Source organism: Magallana gigas, chromosome 2, assembly GCF_963853765.1.
Source record: "Magallana gigas chromosome 2, xbMagGiga1.1, whole genome shotgun sequence".
NCBI classification, from domain to species: domain Eukaryota; kingdom Metazoa; phylum Mollusca; class Bivalvia; order Ostreida; family Ostreidae; genus Magallana; species Magallana gigas.
In genome coordinates, this window is record NC_088854.1 from 60,311,297 (window position 1) to 60,328,463 (window position 17,167).

General features: G+C 35.0%; 1 protein-coding gene across 4 annotated transcripts in view; it reads left to right on the plus strand.

Moving 5' to 3' along the window:
- Positions 1-17,167, plus strand: part of LOC105330040 (dual specificity calcium/calmodulin-dependent 3',5'-cyclic nucleotide phosphodiesterase 1) — a 69,156-nt gene that overhangs the window by 43,330 nt on the left and 8,659 nt on the right. For 2 of the 4 annotated variants that reach the window (XM_011431591.4, XM_011431594.4), the window contains exons 2-6: positions 8,493-8,558; positions 12,657-12,831; positions 13,210-13,323; positions 13,797-13,820; positions 16,343-16,384. In XM_011431591.4, coding sequence (XP_011429893.3) covers positions 8,493-8,558; positions 12,657-12,831; positions 13,210-13,323; positions 13,797-13,820; positions 16,343-16,384 — 421 coding nt within the window. Of the gene's footprint in view, positions 1-8,492; positions 8,559-12,656; positions 12,832-13,209; positions 13,324-13,796; positions 13,821-16,342; positions 16,385-17,167 lie in introns of those variants that run through there. The other 2 variants (XM_011431595.4, XM_066077586.1) reach the window with 2 other exon arrangements.

Here is a 17,167-nt window from a genome sequence, read left to right on the forward strand (position 1 = left end):
GAAGTATATATGTCAAATAGGCGAAATAATGTGCAATTTTGGATAAAAATGATATTTTTAAAAAATTCATTCAGTAAACATGAACAAAAGCCACAGGTGGATTCGAACTCATGATCTGCGGTTCACAAGCTTGATACTTTAACCACTGAGCTATGACGATATACATCAGAATTGATTGATACAAACACTTTAACAAAACATTTAAATCGCCATCTTGTGACGTAGTATCTTAAAAAGTATAAGTCTAGGTGTAGTGAAGTATCTTAAGAATTGTATGTATGTGTTATGTGTGTGTGTGTGTGTGTGTGTGTGTGTGTGTGAGAGAGAGAGAGAGAGAGAGAGAGAGAGGTTGATTAGTAGAGATTTTATTTTTGGGGTGTGATATTCTAAATTTCTATGATTTAATTAGGTGCCACACTGAAAGCAGACCTGCTGATTCAATTAGCAAACATCCTGTACTTGATGTTTTGCTGGAAAACCAAAATACACAACTTTGTACATAAATGTGTTACTGGGTTCATTCAAATGTATACTTAAGGTTACTGAGTTCATCCTTCTGATTTGTCATACACTTTGGATTGATGCACTAGGTCTGGCATATTGTGTTGATGTACATCCGTGAGTCCACCAAGTGGCACAACAAGACACAGTTGTAGCAAATTTCAAGATACCTCACAAAAATTTATAGTATATACAGCCAAGCTACATTCTGGTTGACCAGGAGTATGGTAAGGATACATATATACATCCTGGTTCACATGGAGTAATGTATGGATACAACTATACATCCTGGTTGACCTGGAGTATAATATGGATACAACTATACATCCTGGTCAACCTGGAGTATGATATGGATACATATACATCCTGGTTGACCTGGAGTATGATATGGATACATATACATCCTGGTTGACCTGGAGTATGATATGGATACATATACATCCTGGTTGACTTATGGTATGGATACATATTCATCCTGGTTGACCTGGAGTATGGTATGGATACATAATCATTCTGGTTGACCTGGAGTATGATATGGATACATATACATCCTGGTTGACTTATGGTATGGATACATATACATCCTGGTTGACTTATGGTATGGATACATATTCATCCTGGTTGACCTGGACTATAATATAAATACATCTATGCATCATCTTGAGCAATAATGTACAATATATCCAAATTGTTATCGTAAGGTCTTGCCTACAGTCAGGTATGCATGCTGTTTTATTGTATATTAGTACATTCAGATAACAAAGTACTAATAAGTACTTTTAATGAGCTGCTATCATATGTCTTATTGCGACATTGTCTTGGGACTTCTTGGTAGCTAACTGAAGGCATGGTTTACTGGAATCATTTAAAAAAATTCAGGTCAGCTGCCAAATCTAACTCTGTGGATATCTGGGGGTGTTGATTCTTTTTTCTGATCAATATTTACATCACTTTTCAGGTTACATATTTCTGCTTATAGCTCTAACAGATACCCCACATCCAAGCTCATCTCCATCAGATGAGGAGAGTAGCATGCTTGACTTGGTTACAATGGTTCATCACTGAGTGAGATGTGAAAGGATTGGGATAGAATACCTCCCTTGTCAATTAATTTCTGCCTCATGGATTGTTTCTATTGAATGCATAGTTAATGAAATGGAAGGATTGGAATCAATTCAGCTCTGATTTCCACATTTACAATTAATACATCTCAAGACAATAATTTTGGGAAGTAGGAGAGATTTTAATTCATGCCATTTATAAAATATGGAGCAGCCCTAGAGAAACTATTGTTATCAGCTAGCTAGTTAGTGATGGCAGTTGACGGATGTTCAAATTTATGATGTGCCGGTAGGTTTCTCAAAAAAAAAAAAAACCCAGTCCATTCTCAATAAAATTAGGAAAGTCCCTCCAGTCATTAATAAGCTTGAATCTAAATTAAATTAGATTGTTAGTTTCTTTGATCTTGTATATATAAATCAGACACAAGTATATTTTAATATAATTAGATTCTTAGGTACACTTCCCCCTGGGAGCACTATACAATGCCCCATATGGCTATTTTAAGTTGTGCTCAATATGGTGTACTCAATGTTTGCCCAGCAATTTCCACTAAATTATAGCAGAGCTAGTACTACTGCTAAGTGTGATGCCTGCATGCTAGTACAGCAACATTTACTAATTATAGCAGAGCTAGTACTAATGCTATGTGTGATGTGTGTGTGCTAATACAGCAACATTTACTAATTATAGCAGAGCTAGTACTACTGATATGTGTGATGTGTGTGTGCTAGTACAGCAACATTTACTAATTATAGCAGAGCTTGTACTACTGCTATGTGTGATGTGTGAGTGCTAGTACAGCAACATTTACTAATTATAGCAGAGCTAGTACTACTGATATGTGTGATGTGTGTGTGCTAATACAGCAACATTTGCTAATTATAGCAGAGCTAGTACTACTGCTATGTGTGATGTGTGAGTGCTAGTACAGCAACATTTACTAATTATAGCAGAGCTAGTACTACTGCTATGTGTGATTCGTGTGTGCTAATACAACAACATTTACTAAGTATAGCAGAGCTAGTACTACTGCTATGTGTGATGTGTGAGTGCTAATACAGCAACATTTACTAATTATAGCAGAGCTAGTACTACTGCTATGTGTGATGTGTGAGTGTGCTAATACAGCAACATTTACAAATTATAGCAGAGCTAGTACTACTGCTATGTGTGATGTGTGAGTGTGCTTATACAGCAACATTTACTAATTATAGCAGAGCTAGTACTACTGCTATGTGTGATGTGTGTGTGTGCTAGTACAGCTACATTTACTAATTATAACAGAGCTTGTACTACTGCTATGTGTGATGTGTGTGTGCTAGTACAGCAACATTTACTAATTATAGCAGAGCTAGTACTACTGCTATGTGTGATGTGTGTGTGCTAGTACAGCAACATTTACTAATTATAACAGAGCTTGTACTAATGCTATGTGTGATTGTGTGTGCTAGTACAGCAACATTTACTAATTATAGCAGAGCTAGTACTACTGCTATGTGTGATGTGTGAGTGTGCTTATACAGCAACATTTACTCATTATAGCAGAGCTAGTACTACTGCTATGTGTGATGTGTGTGTGCTAGTACAGCAATATTTACTCATTATAGCAGAGCTAGTACTACTGCTATGTGTGATGTGTGAGTGCTAATACAGCAACATTTACTAATTATAGCAGAGCTAGTACTACTGCTATGTGTGATGTGTGAGTGTGCTAATACAGCAACATTTACTAATTATAGCAGAGCTAGTACTACTGATATGTGTGATGTGTGAGTGTGCTTATACAGCAACATTTACTAATTATAGCAGAGCTAGTACTACTGATATGTGTGATGTGTGAGTGCTAATACAGCAACATTTACTAAAGTTGCTCGTGCTATTGCTATGTACTTAGTTGAGTGTGCTCAGTGCCAGTGCTGAAGTGTGCTCTGAAGGAAAGCAGAGTGACTGCTACTGCTGTGTGCTTGGTTTGATGTGTTCTTAGTGCTCAGCATACCAGTTTGCACTATAGCAGATCAATGCTACTGTAGATGTGCTCATTGATGATATAGCAGTACATGTATTCACTTAAAAATATTATTATTAATAAGTAAAGCTGTGGCTGATGATGACATGATGTATTCACTGTTAGCACTCCAATCTGCACAGAAGAATAGCACAATATGTGGTACTGCTATGTTATTGTGCGGTAAGTGCTAACACAGTATACAGTGAAGCCTGGGTTTATCAGAGTTTATGCTACTCATATATGATCAATTTGGTTTGATTGGTGCTAACACAGCAGTTATAAGTCATCTTAGTATTGCACAGCTCATGCTAGTACGTTGAATAAGGTGGTCTGTGCTACTAGGCCATCTCTTTAAAAGTACTCACTAGAAGCTGTGCTGTTGTTTCAGTCCTGGTACTTGCTCTATTATTCTGCTAACAATAAGCATCAGCTCAATCTTTGCTGATTTTCAAAAACGTTTTGTAATTCTGGAAAAAAAGTTGGCATTGAAGAGTTTTAAGAAAGCTAGTTGAATTATTAAACCATTTTAGAACTCGGGGGGCATCTTAGGCATATAAGGAATTACATGTGCTTTAAATTACATGTAAACCTTCAAATATTGTAATAATAATTTGCCCATGATTGAATTGTGTTGCTTTGAGGGACCCACTAAAAAGGCAACTCTAAAATGATAATATTGCTAAGCCGATCAATTGCTGCTAGGTACACACAGATTACGGGGCTGCAGCGCCGTAATGGAACGTGGACAAAGCTGGGATTATGGTCTCATTTATCATATTTAATCAATCCAATCAAAATGTGGCTCATTTATTGATAATGGAATGAAGAAAAGCAACCGTGATTCTCTTTTAAGTTAAAGCTACAAGTATGTTTCAAAGAATGAAATTGAAAATAGTCTGATGGGATAGGAGTGAAGCAACTCTTGAACTAAAAATATGGGATTTAATCTTGGTATTCTCTAAGAATTTATGATTTAATCCCAACTGTTGCTAATGAATTCTGTAGCTTTTCTATAACTGTAAAAAGACCATAATTAATTGGTTTGGAAAATATTTACGTTTACAAAGACACCCAAATCAAATTGCCTGCATACACAATTAATTGGAGCAATGGTTAGAGGTTTATGGGATTTGCTGACAGCCTGTTACAGCACCAATCAGTGATTGATTGATGGGATTAAGTTCAGGATCAATTATTGATCACCAGTTGTCCATGCTTTACCTAATGTGCAGATGAATTGGGGGCGTGGATAAGCTGGGCAGGAATTAGATCCCGAGACCAATTCTATTGGTAGAATCTTCAAATTGGTGGCTCATTCCTGCTTATGGAAGAATAACGAGTCAAACGTGTTTATGGCAATGTTTTGTTTTATCAGTCTATTTTCATCAACAGTTGGACAGCTACACTTTATGATCAATGTCTCTTTGCCTGGGACGGCTTTGATCATCCATGCCCTGTGATTTGCACAAATTATCAACACATTGATATAGTTTAACAGCAGTATAGCGTTAAACTGATTGATTTGTTTTCCCGTTCCTTTGAAGAAATTATCCTTGGTGCATGCATTAAGGGGTGTGTTCAAATCTCATAGCAGACAGACAGTGTTCAGAAACTAGATAAAATAGAAATTTGAAGCTAATTTTACAAAAAGGAGATAGCACGGAATTCTGTGCAGTGATTGGAATTTGTTAGCATCTTTCTCAGTGAGTATACATTCTGAGCTCAATGCTTTATTTCAATGTATTGTTGTTCTTTTACGTTCTATAATATTTTCTTTTTTTTCAAGACTTTTTTTAACTGTAGGGTGTGTATTGTTAGGTGACATTTTTGTTTTCTACAGGGATTTCAAAAGATTTTTCTGAGTGTTGGTTGTTGGTTTTTCCTGACTCATTTTTAGTTGTTTCCATATTATGCTATGTTGTGTCTGTTGTGTTGTTTTTGATATCTCCTAGTTGTTGTTGTCTTGTAGCACTGTCTTGGTTTGTTGTTTTTTTCTGATTCATTGATTTGTTTTTTATTTCCCTGAAGCAGTTGTTAATTATCTGTTGTTGTTCTTCTTAATATCCATTTGTTGTTTCCCCTTGATAGTTGATTCCCTGTATTTTTCTGTATTGTTGTTCCTTGTGATTGCTCAGCTTCTTCAATGCTTCCTATTTTGTTGTTTCATCTTCTGGCTCTTTAACTACATATATAACTCTTAATGTCTTTTTGTCATACATTTTTTAACGTTATCGTTCCGTTTGTTGCTCGTTTGGTAAATTAATTTCTTTCTCTACAAAAAAAAGAGACATGTTAGATTTTTATAAGCATCAATGAGAATATTTTAAAGTTGGTTTTTGTTATTTAGTCTCATGTCTGTAATAGTTCTGAAAATAGCTTGCTGGTTTTATGTTGTGCATTATTTATTGATAAGGAGACCCGTGTTCAATGCTACATGTATACATTTACTGTGTTGTCTTCATGATGTGTAACTGCTGTTAAACAAGATACACAGTTGAATTTTGCATTACAGTTGGCAGCAAATATATGGCAAATATTATCATTTACATTGTAGCAGTTGTTCATTATTATGCTGAAATCAAAACTGTTATCATAAATTCCACCAATCTGAAATAAGGAAAAAACTTTGTTTCGTATGAAGATCTTGGTCAATGCCTGCGCTTACCTCAGGTGTAAAGCACTGTGGTTTGTGTTTCACCTAACGGAGGCTTACAGGTGTTCTAATGAACTCAGATATACCTATTTGTGCAGCAGAAGGAAGATTTCACATTATTAAATCTCTTTTTTATATATATAAAAAACAGTTAAGAGGCCTGGCTACCATAGCAACCAAATGCTTCTTTCTATTTTTGACACCAAGACGACAAAAGCAGGGCCCTTTAAATTAATAAATGATGATGAAATATTAAAAATAAAGGTGCTTATCTTTTCTGTCTGTGTCAAATGGTCAGCCATTAGTCGGAGGGGAGACAGAGGTTTGCTGGACTGGAAGAAGACAAGTTGCAATAAGTAGAATTCTTATTGCATTCATGTAATAAAATATAATGGCTTTTAATCATAGACTGGGGTTTCTTGAATAAAAACAAATGGAGTTGCAATAATACTTTGTAGAATATTTATTGCATTTGTCTGATAGAATATAATGTACCAGTTTTATGGGGTAAAATGTTTGTGGTGATAAAATTTACTGTGGTTGTGATTCCCAGCTAAGAACTAATGAAAAAACGGTCCCTAACTCAGTTTCAAACTATATTTCTTTGGTTGCATGCATGCCTGTCTGTAACTGTAGGGTGTATGAGTGTTAGGGGGGTGCCATCTTCCAATCCCCAATCCCAATCAGTCCTTGCAGCCACTCTGTTAGTTTATCAAGCTACAGCTTTGGTGATATTCAATTACTGTTTTGTTGACATTATGGTGTATACAGTCAAACCTAGTTATGATGAACCTCTCCAGAGTGAAACCACATAAAAACAAACCTTCTGGGATTGAAACCTGGTTACTTTTCCTGAATTCATCAAAATTTCTGTACATTAGATGAAGTTTAGAATACACTATCAGAATTCAATTATTTTACATTCCACTGGGGGACATATCAATTTGTTATCTTCAGGCCTATTTGTTTCAACATGGCTTGCATTGTAACCAATCTCCAATCAGGCTTTGTGGTTCTCATTATCTCCATGTTTTTAAGCTTCACAAATAAATCCTTTTGCCTTTTGAGTTAACCATGAGCTGTGTAGGAATTGCTTGTGGAAAAAAGGTAAAACATTGAAAACATTATGATGAAGTCTAAGTAGTAGAACTTGTTGATACATGGACTTCACACACACACGAGTTGCCTTTATTACATGGTGTTCAAATCAACCATCCATTTTTCTTTGATATCATGTTTTTGGTACAGGCAAACAGCAAATTGTAAATGGTCTTTGACTGCAGATGGAAGTTAATCATTGCTTATTCAAAGACCTGTTGGTCTTGTTTTGGTTGCTTCAAACTGTTTGCAATCTAAGCATCAATTTATGTACACATGCTGCTGGTAAAACCATTTGAGAGACAGATCAATAACCAGGAGGGCCATTGGTAGGGGGAATGCCAAAGCTAAGTTGACATTGATGTTGACATAATCTGTTTATTTCCTACTTTTCAATTCCCATCCTCTTTCGTTTGGCTTCAATTTCCTTTTGGGTGTTGTTAGCAGACGACAAACAAGAAAGACGATGTTCTTGGTCCAACAGATTGTATGGTAGATTCAGACACGTTAATTCCTGATCCGGGAGAAAATCTCCATTTTATTGGTATATCTCCTTTGTCTGTGGACCATTTTACCATACTCAGCAGTTTTGCTGTAGACTTCTTTGACTTTGAGAGTTAACACCTTCCTTGTCATTTAACAGAGCATTGGCATGCAACTCTCTGTGTTCTACAAATCTAAGCAATAGAAAAATCAATGTTAAATTTTCACTTGGTAGACAAATTTGGTCCCTAATCTAAAATATTCTATCTGCATTGTTAGTTTAACGAGAAGACAATCTTTTCTTTGTGTAAAACCATCATCATTAGGCATGAAAGATCAAAAAGTTGAAAATTACTTCTTGAGAGATGATTTGCAAAATTGCTTGATATCATTCTAAAAAAAATGTTATTTAGAAGAGAATTTTATGGTTATTTTAAGTACTCTCAAGTAAGAGAATGGATAATAATACAAACACATTTAAAGAATTACCTCATGTTAGTAATAAAATCAATACCAAATCAAATCTCATTTGAGAATCAACTGTGTTTTTATGTTGTTGACAAGTACAAAATAAATGCAAGAAACAAGAATTTGTTTATATAAAAATGCTTTTTTCTCACATGAATAATGATAAAATCATGATTCAAAGTATAGACACAATATAATGATTTAATTTCATTTTTACAGTGGCTAATCCACCAGACAGAGCAAAAGATGACTCCAGTGTGGGAGCAAAGAATGGACAGCTGTCAAGTAAGTGTTGTACATCAAGGAAGTAACTGTCAAATACTGACACATACTGACAAAAAGCAACTGACAAAAAAAACTGTCAAATACTGACACAAACTGACTAAAAGCGACTGTAAAATTCTGACACAAACTGACAAAAATCAACTGTTCAATACTGATACAAACTGACAAAAAGTGACTGTCAAATACTGACACACACTGACAAAAAGCAACTGTCAAATACTGACACAAACTGACAAAAAGCAATTGTCAAATACTGACAATTGCAACTGTCAAACACTAACAGAAACTGATGCTAAACAGTCAAATATTACAGAAAGTAATGAAGAATGCATAGAATGTGTAGACAAAATAAATAATAAACAGCCTGCAAGGCCACCATATATTGAGTTATCACTGCCCAGGATTAAGTTGCACAGAGATGGACAAATCTATCTCAGATAATATTAAAATTGATTTTCTGAATGCAGAAAACAAAATACTGAGTATGTTTTGGCTCTTCATATTTTTAATTGAGTTATTTGTTCAATAGGCATGCGCGGATCCCCCTGGAAAATGAAAATTTATTAAATTTACATAGTAAAATTATCGCGAAAATATGCCTCGGACCCCCCCCCCTGGCAAACACAATTATCCTTCGAACCCCCCCTGGAAAAATTTTCTGGATCCGCGCATGATAGGGTGCTCTTGATGGACATTTGGATACTCTATGTCTTTTAAAACATTTGAAATGATGGACAACATGACATTTTGTTAAAGCTTTTAGATGCATGGTTGATGGTCTCAATGAAAGTAGAGATGGTTTAAGAAAGCACTTAAGTTTTACAATCTCACAGAATTATTCTAGAATAAAGCCATTAATTTCCACACTATTTTATCTCTAACTGTACTATATGCTCATTCTTTTTCAGTTGAAACAGTGACTGCATAATGAATCAAAGTAGTGAAAGTACTGAAAGGAGTTGATTTTTTTGTAGGATTATTGATTGACCAATTTGTGAACATTGCTGATTCTGTCTCAGTTGTTTAACAATTTTTTCTGATGGTGTGAATCTTTATCATTTGGCCTGTAGCTCTCAAAGAAATTTAAAAAAGCTAAAATGCTAATATTAAAAAAAAAACATTTTCTGTTGCAGATTCATGAATTTAATATGTGCACACCTCTCTTGGGCAAGTGGTTGTGTAGAAAAAAATGATAACAAATTGAAATTTTAAATTCATATGTTAACGGTAAATTTATTTGATATTAACCCTCTTAAGTTCTTTTGTAAAAAAAGCCCAGAGCTGCAGATGTTGTACACCGTATCTGTTGATACAGTGCAGGTGAAGCCATCTTTGCTTTAAGTGATATTTAACACAAATTACAAATTTAAGTACTAAGTATTCATTTTTTTAAGGGAGAGAACTCTGTCTGGAATAAGGTTATACATAAAATGTATTTCATTGATGAGATACAAATGTCAAGGACGGTTGTTGTCTTCGCTTCGCTCTCTGGTTTCTGATCCAGCGTTTAATGATGTCTGCTATCCGGAGGCTGCTGGTCTTCAAAGAAAAAACAGTCAATTGAAAATATTGAAAAATTGGTGTAGGAAATGAGGTTTGTGAAATCAGAACTATGTTCTGTCCAAATAGATTGGTTTTGTTACTCAGGAGAGGGGAAACAATGGAAGGCATGCCATTCAGAGCTTGGATCAATTCAACCCTCGTCTGCAGGGGATAAGATGAAAGTTGAGGCAGTTCGAGTTTAAATCACAGCTCCCACAACTTGTGTGTCACCGCATGAAGACAATGTTAGATGCTCCTACAAACAACTGCTAATAAAAACTGTAATTGTTAAAATACAGACCCAGGGGTGCATTAAATTAAGGTTCCCCTAGTACAGCACCCACAGGTTCAAGAGTACGTACCACAGATCTGTTGCTTTTGTCAAAACAAGATTTTGAGTAAATTAAGCTTTGCCCTTATCCAGAATTTGTAATCATGCAAACACAATCACAAAAGAATATAATAGTAATATAGGTTAATTGCTACAGTTATTATTTTCTCAAGAAAAACATGTTCTTGAACGCAACAAAAATTGTGCAGAGAAGATAGAAATTTAAAATTGTAATGTCTCAAAAATGGCTAGTTCAGTGTAAAAATGGCTGTGCTGTGATGTCCTAAAATTGACTGATTTACCATGTCAAAATGATCATGACATGTAATGTAAAGCAGAAAGGACAGGTTTCAAAATTGTTAGTTTGCAAAATCTAATATACCTAACTGGGCCTACACTAAAACTACACTATGTATAGATTTAGGGGGGAATATTAGATTTATGAGGTATCTACATTGTACAACTCAGAACATCAGATTAATGTAGGATATGAGAGGGGAGATTATCCACTCTGCTGATGGCCAATTTATTGCTTCTTTGTGTGCATTAAAAAGGTCCAAGCATGTCAAATCCAATAGCATTCAACTGGGCAGTGTCAGCAACAGGCTTCATTGCTGCCATAGAAACCATCCCAACTCATTGAGGACTAATCACAAATTCTGATGAAAATATAATTAGAGATGAAGATAATTGGTATTCAGGATGTTGTATTCCTTTCAATTACATGTGTGTTTTAATGAAATCACAACAATTGACATCAGAGAATGCAAAAACCAAATGAAGCTGAAAGACAAAGCAACTGAAGTCTACTGAGAATTATTTTTATAACTCGGGGCCTCGAGCCTCGGTCCAAGAACAGCGGCTTGTCTACATGACCGCAGGAGTTGGCCATATTATCTCCAAATACAATTTAACAGGGAAACTTTATGGAAGTTATTTTCATATTTCAAAGAATATTGCTCTGTCTGATGTCTATTTAGTACCCTATTACATCTCATGATTTCTGAGATATACGATGCTATATTGGTACGATTATGGAAATTATTAATAAACTCTACCGATATATCTCATACTGGAACTGTTCAATAAATGTCCATGTAATTCTTTAGAGCTAGAAATATGTTGGACTGAATAAATACATTAGGAAGCTAATATCTGGATATTTTATTCCTTACAGCAGTGGGAGACATTTTTTTTTCTAGCATAAGGTACACGGAAATTGAAATAAAGCAATTGCAGGATGATTTTCAGGATTTATTTTTACTTTTAATACATTTTAATTCAAAACTGATGGAATGTTTCATGTTGATTTGATATTTGCAATTTCTAATCCCTTAACCTTTGACTTAAAGAGGACGATAATTCCTGAAGAAAAATTAAAGTTAATAACAAGCTGTGTGATTGGTCGGTAAATCTTTGCCCTTTTGGTGATGATGGCCATCACTGAGACATGTTGAGTGGTATCATGGTCTTAATGGGGACTATCGTGTGTGACAGGTCTCACAGAAACACTCCGTCAGCCACTTCCTGTTGGCCGAGATTTTCTATCGCTTTCGTTGGTATTTATGGAAAACTCACTCCTACATGTTGTTGCACTTTTCCTTACAGTCACAAACTGTGGAGATTGTGTATTGCTTAAACAGTAAAACACAGTTATAGCGAACACGCTTATAATGATTTGACGCTTACAGCAAAGTCATTTTCATTCCCCGTGACTATATTATATGTTGTGAACTTAACAGATATAACGAATTACGCTGATAACGAAGCAAAATCGCCCGACCCTGGCACTTTGTATAACCAAGTTTAACTGTAGTATGAATATTCTGATTGTTAAGGCTGATAATGATCACAAGCTAGGTCAATTAATATTAGAAAGATGATAATTAAGAAAAAGGTGACTGATTTTTTTTTGTAAAAACGATAGCCATAGTTTGTCAGGTGTGTAGGTATAGATAGCCCACGTTATTTTGAAATATGAATCATTCAATTTTGTAATGGAACTGGAATCATTAATTGATGAATTTGAAGCTCAGAGGTAATTTGTGAAATCAGGACGGACAGCATTCTTGATTATTTTACTGTAAAAATTGAATAGAGATGTGCTTTGATGAAAAATTAAAATGTCATTATATTGTATACCCTTCCTTTGGGATTGTTGGTTTGAGGACAGAATGTTGAGTTAAAATGAGTAAAAGTTTAATGGCATCACTTTTTGATTTCAGGGGCAGGTTCTTTGACAGTTCTGAGAAGAACAAACTCCAAATCAAAGTTAGCCTCCAGTAGCAGTAGTAGAACGTCTAGTATTGCAGAAAGCGACTCCTACGCAAGTGTTGACCTGGGCACGGACAAGCTTCCCCCCATAGACACACCCGAAGCCTCCCATGTTTGCTCAATACGGTGAGAGAGAGAGAGTGAGAGAGAGAATGAGAAAAAGAGAGAGAATGAAAAAAAAAAAAGAAGAGAATGAGAGGGAGAGAACTGGAGAGAGGGAGAGCTGACAAATGCAGGGTAACACTATTATGTGTACTAACCAAAGGAGAAAAGGAACTTATGGATAAGTGATATTTTTCAGATAGCATTGTTAAAGATTGGTATTAGAGATAGGTTTTCATTTTGATCTCAAGCAATATAATGAGAAGAGGGAAAAGCAGTTTAAAAGTGATTAAAGGGGATGTAGGTTGAGGTTTTTTCAGAGAGAAGACTTTCCAGACACAAATTTTGGTGGAGGGGGGTTGTTATTTTAGTAATCTTTCATTCTCTTTGCTATATTTTTAGCTTACGAAATATTTTGAGGAGAATTCAGAATGGAGAAGTTCCTAAAGAAGATTTATACAAGAATCTGGAGTACGCAGCCTCAGTGCTCGAATCGGTCTATGTGGACGAAACCAGGTGAGTTCTAAGTGTCACACGTGTGTCTCACCTGTGTCACCCCTGCTTCTGTGGGTCAGAGAGGCAGCAAACTGTTGTTACCCCCTACTGTACATTTATATATGGTTTGGCGGAAGGGTGAATATTCAAAGATCAGCCAATTACAGGCTATATAGAAGTGTGTTAATATTTTAATGATGATAGAAACTGTTCATTAAGTCTTGGTATATAAAAATATTGATAATATATTTCATCTTTGGACCCAGCTGTTGGGATGAAAATATCTCTTGTAAAATCAACCAGCATTTGTAAGCCTAAAATGAAGTTGCTTTAGTCCATTCGAAAAACTGTGTCAGCTATGCATGAATATGTTATTTTCAGCCTGTGAAATTGCATTAGATTTTTTAATCCCAAAAATCCTTTAAGTACAGATATCCAATGCATTAAATTGTTTCGGTCTAAATCATTCTGATGTGAATCTTTAATGATTGCAGTACAGTTAAAGACACAACCAAAAAGTAAGTCAACGTTGCACGTTCGATGGACGGATTGTTTTTTGCACTTTTCGCGTGGGTGATATCTTTTAGAGTTTTGTTTTGACTTTTTTTTTTGTAGTGATTGATATAACAACAGTTTTTCTAATGATTTTGTGTTTTTTCTTGTTTTGATGTGTTTATAACATGTTTTGTGAATTATATGCATATAACGTAATGGTCGTTTCCCATCTACTGGTTACAACATTTAACATAGTGGTAATCTCCCATCTACTGGTTACAACATATAACGTAGTGGTAATCTCCCATGTACTGGTTACAACATATAACGTAGTGGTAATATCCCATGTACTGGTTACAACATATAACGTAGTGGTAATATCCCATCTACTGGTTACAACATATAACGTAGTGGTAATATCCCATGTACTGGTTACAACATATAACGTAGTGGTAATATCCCATGTACTGGTTACAACATATAACGTAGTGGTAATCTCCCATCTACTGGTTACAACATATAACATAGTGGTAATCTCCCATCTACTGGTTACAACATTTAACGTAGTGGTAATATCCCATGTACTGGTTACAACATATAACGTAGTGGTAATCTCCCATCTACTGGTTACAACATATAACAGGGTTACTAATGTGCTATAATGGCTGGAATCCGTCAGAATGTTTGTTATTTATCGACCAGGAAGCTGGTATATAAATGGACTTCAGTTGAGTATTCTTTCCGATCCGATTTATAGTTGATGTACATTTATTGCTGATCTATATAAATCACTATTCTGGTAACAGAGTATCAATTCCCTGTAAACATTAGTTTCGGTGCTGCATCGTCTGTCATGGAGTCAACCATTCCTTGTAATGGCAATGTTCAGAGCAGGGTGCTGACGTTATAAGATAATGCATGTATTACGTACCAAACAAATAATTAACCAGAAATGAAGGATCAGCTCTGATTGATCAGCTATAATTGATCATTGTGATTGGCTATCTATAAGAACAGTACAATGGACCTTCTTGTAAGATGATACTCGAGCCATTAAATGTTGACCATTGTGATTGGCTATCCTATCCCCTACTCCTATAAGAACAGTACAATGGACCTTCTTGTAAGATGATACTCGAGCCATTAAATGTTGACCTTCTCCCCCTACCCACCCCACACCCTTTTAAAAAACATGAAAAAAAATCATTCAGAATCCATTCAAATTCTATACTGCTTATTAAGCGTAAATCTAATTGAAAATAAACATACAGGATTAGTTTGTGGGATTAACAATATCATTGATCTATCAAATGATGAGGAATAATTCAATATTGAAAAATGAATCCGTTTGTAAGCAAACTTAATAACATCAGAGAGTTCACGGTTTATCTCTTGATTTTGAACACAAAGAAACCTTGTAAGTTCCCGGGATAAATTCCTCAAGGACAACCTGGAGAAATATCCTCAAGGATTCCCTGAAAATCTGGAGATACTTTTCGCTTTATATGAAATGTTTGCTGTACTTGTTAGTCATCTTCAAGTACAACCCAGAATAACTGTAATTCATATCTATTGATTGTAACCAATACTGTAGATTCCTAATTAATAGCGAGGAATTAATATCCATGGAAAATTGCAAGAATCACCCTTCACGGATTTTAAAATTCCACCATTTTTTTTGGATAGTCAGAACTATAAGAAATTTAGATAAAAAGTTCTGCAGTTGTGATTTTATATTTTTTTGATGTATTACAAAACGGCGGGATCCAGGAAAAAAAGTACTGGGGTAAAATAAGGAATCTACAGTAATTAAGTCTATATAGAGTCTATTATAAGGGATATCTGAGATCAGATGGAATAATTTTCCAATTCGATTAATTCTCCATTTTTTTTTACCAAAAAAAAAACCCCATAGCTTTTATAGATCGCAGTCACAAATCTTATATCAGGGTTGGGTGAATATCTGGCTGGCCTCAGTCCTCTACCTGCATCTAAATGTTGAATTTATTGAATCTAGAATGAATGATGAATGATTTATTGAACTGGAAACAGCATGACTTGCTCCTACAGTAACCATTGGGCATGGCAGAGAATGGCTGTTGTTCACCTCAGAGTAGAGATGTATTCAATATTTCAGTATTGCAACTTATTCAGGGTGTTGATATACACCTAGAAGCGTGTCGTTTACTTTAGCATATCATTTTCGCAGCTCGACAATGCTCCATGAATGCCCTACTGATCTCTTTGCTAGCTTTGATCAAATTAATAATTTCTGATATATGGAGTGGAAATTTTCAAGTTTTTGAGAATGCTTACCCATTACAAGCATTTTGATGTCTGTGAACTGCGGCACCCTTTGTATGAATTATCTATAGCACCCTGTAACACATGACGATACATGCACTGGGCACTAGTAATGAAGTTAGTACAAGCATGTCACTTTGTTTTACAATGGAAAGAAGGACAACTCAAAGAAATTAATGTTGGTGAGTAAAAGAGAAAAAGCTAGGTCAGAGTATTTTAAAAAATGTGGATCTTTTTTCAGTTCCATTGAACCTCCAATCCCTCAACCTAAGTCTTCCAAAGAGTGAGTATCAGACTAGCTTGGCCCAGTTTGGTGTTGAATTTATTTTAATCCACTAACAGATTGATTTGTCTGAGGACATATGGCGTTGAATCGTAGAGAATCATTAGAGTGTTTCTTTTTTAACATAGATCTTGATCTGAAGCCTAATATAACACCTGACCAGTTCCTGTACAGACTTGTACATAAAAAACTAATCATATGTTGATAACAATGGATAATGCCTCCTTAATCTGTACTTCCTAATCTAGATAATCTGTGATATGTAGATAAGTATGTAATATGCGGCTGAATGCATGGACACATCAACATCATTGTCGATACTCCATATTCTTCATTCCAATCCCCCCACTCCCTCAACTGTGGATTGAGCTATTCTCTTTTTGTGGACAGGTCCTTTTTAAGTTTATTGGTACTTTTATGAAAGCCTATATATTATTATACTTTTCTGACTACAAAATTGTATGTTAATTATTTGATGAAATTATATACAAATCTATAAATTGGGTTAGTTTTGCTCAAATGTCATTTTTGAATGATGTTTCACCCGTTAAAAATTTAATTATTTATAACTTTAATTTGCCTAAAGAAGATAAGTTTTTTCTCAGAGACTAACCACTGAAAATGATAGGAAATTGAGAAGAAAAAATATTGGTTGAAAATGTCTGAATCTTTCCTGTACTATACTGGACCAGTATTATGTATAGATTTAAGTGATTTAACCCTCCTTTGTTCATATAAAAATATTATTTCTTTATTTGCATTGCAAAATATATATGACTAATG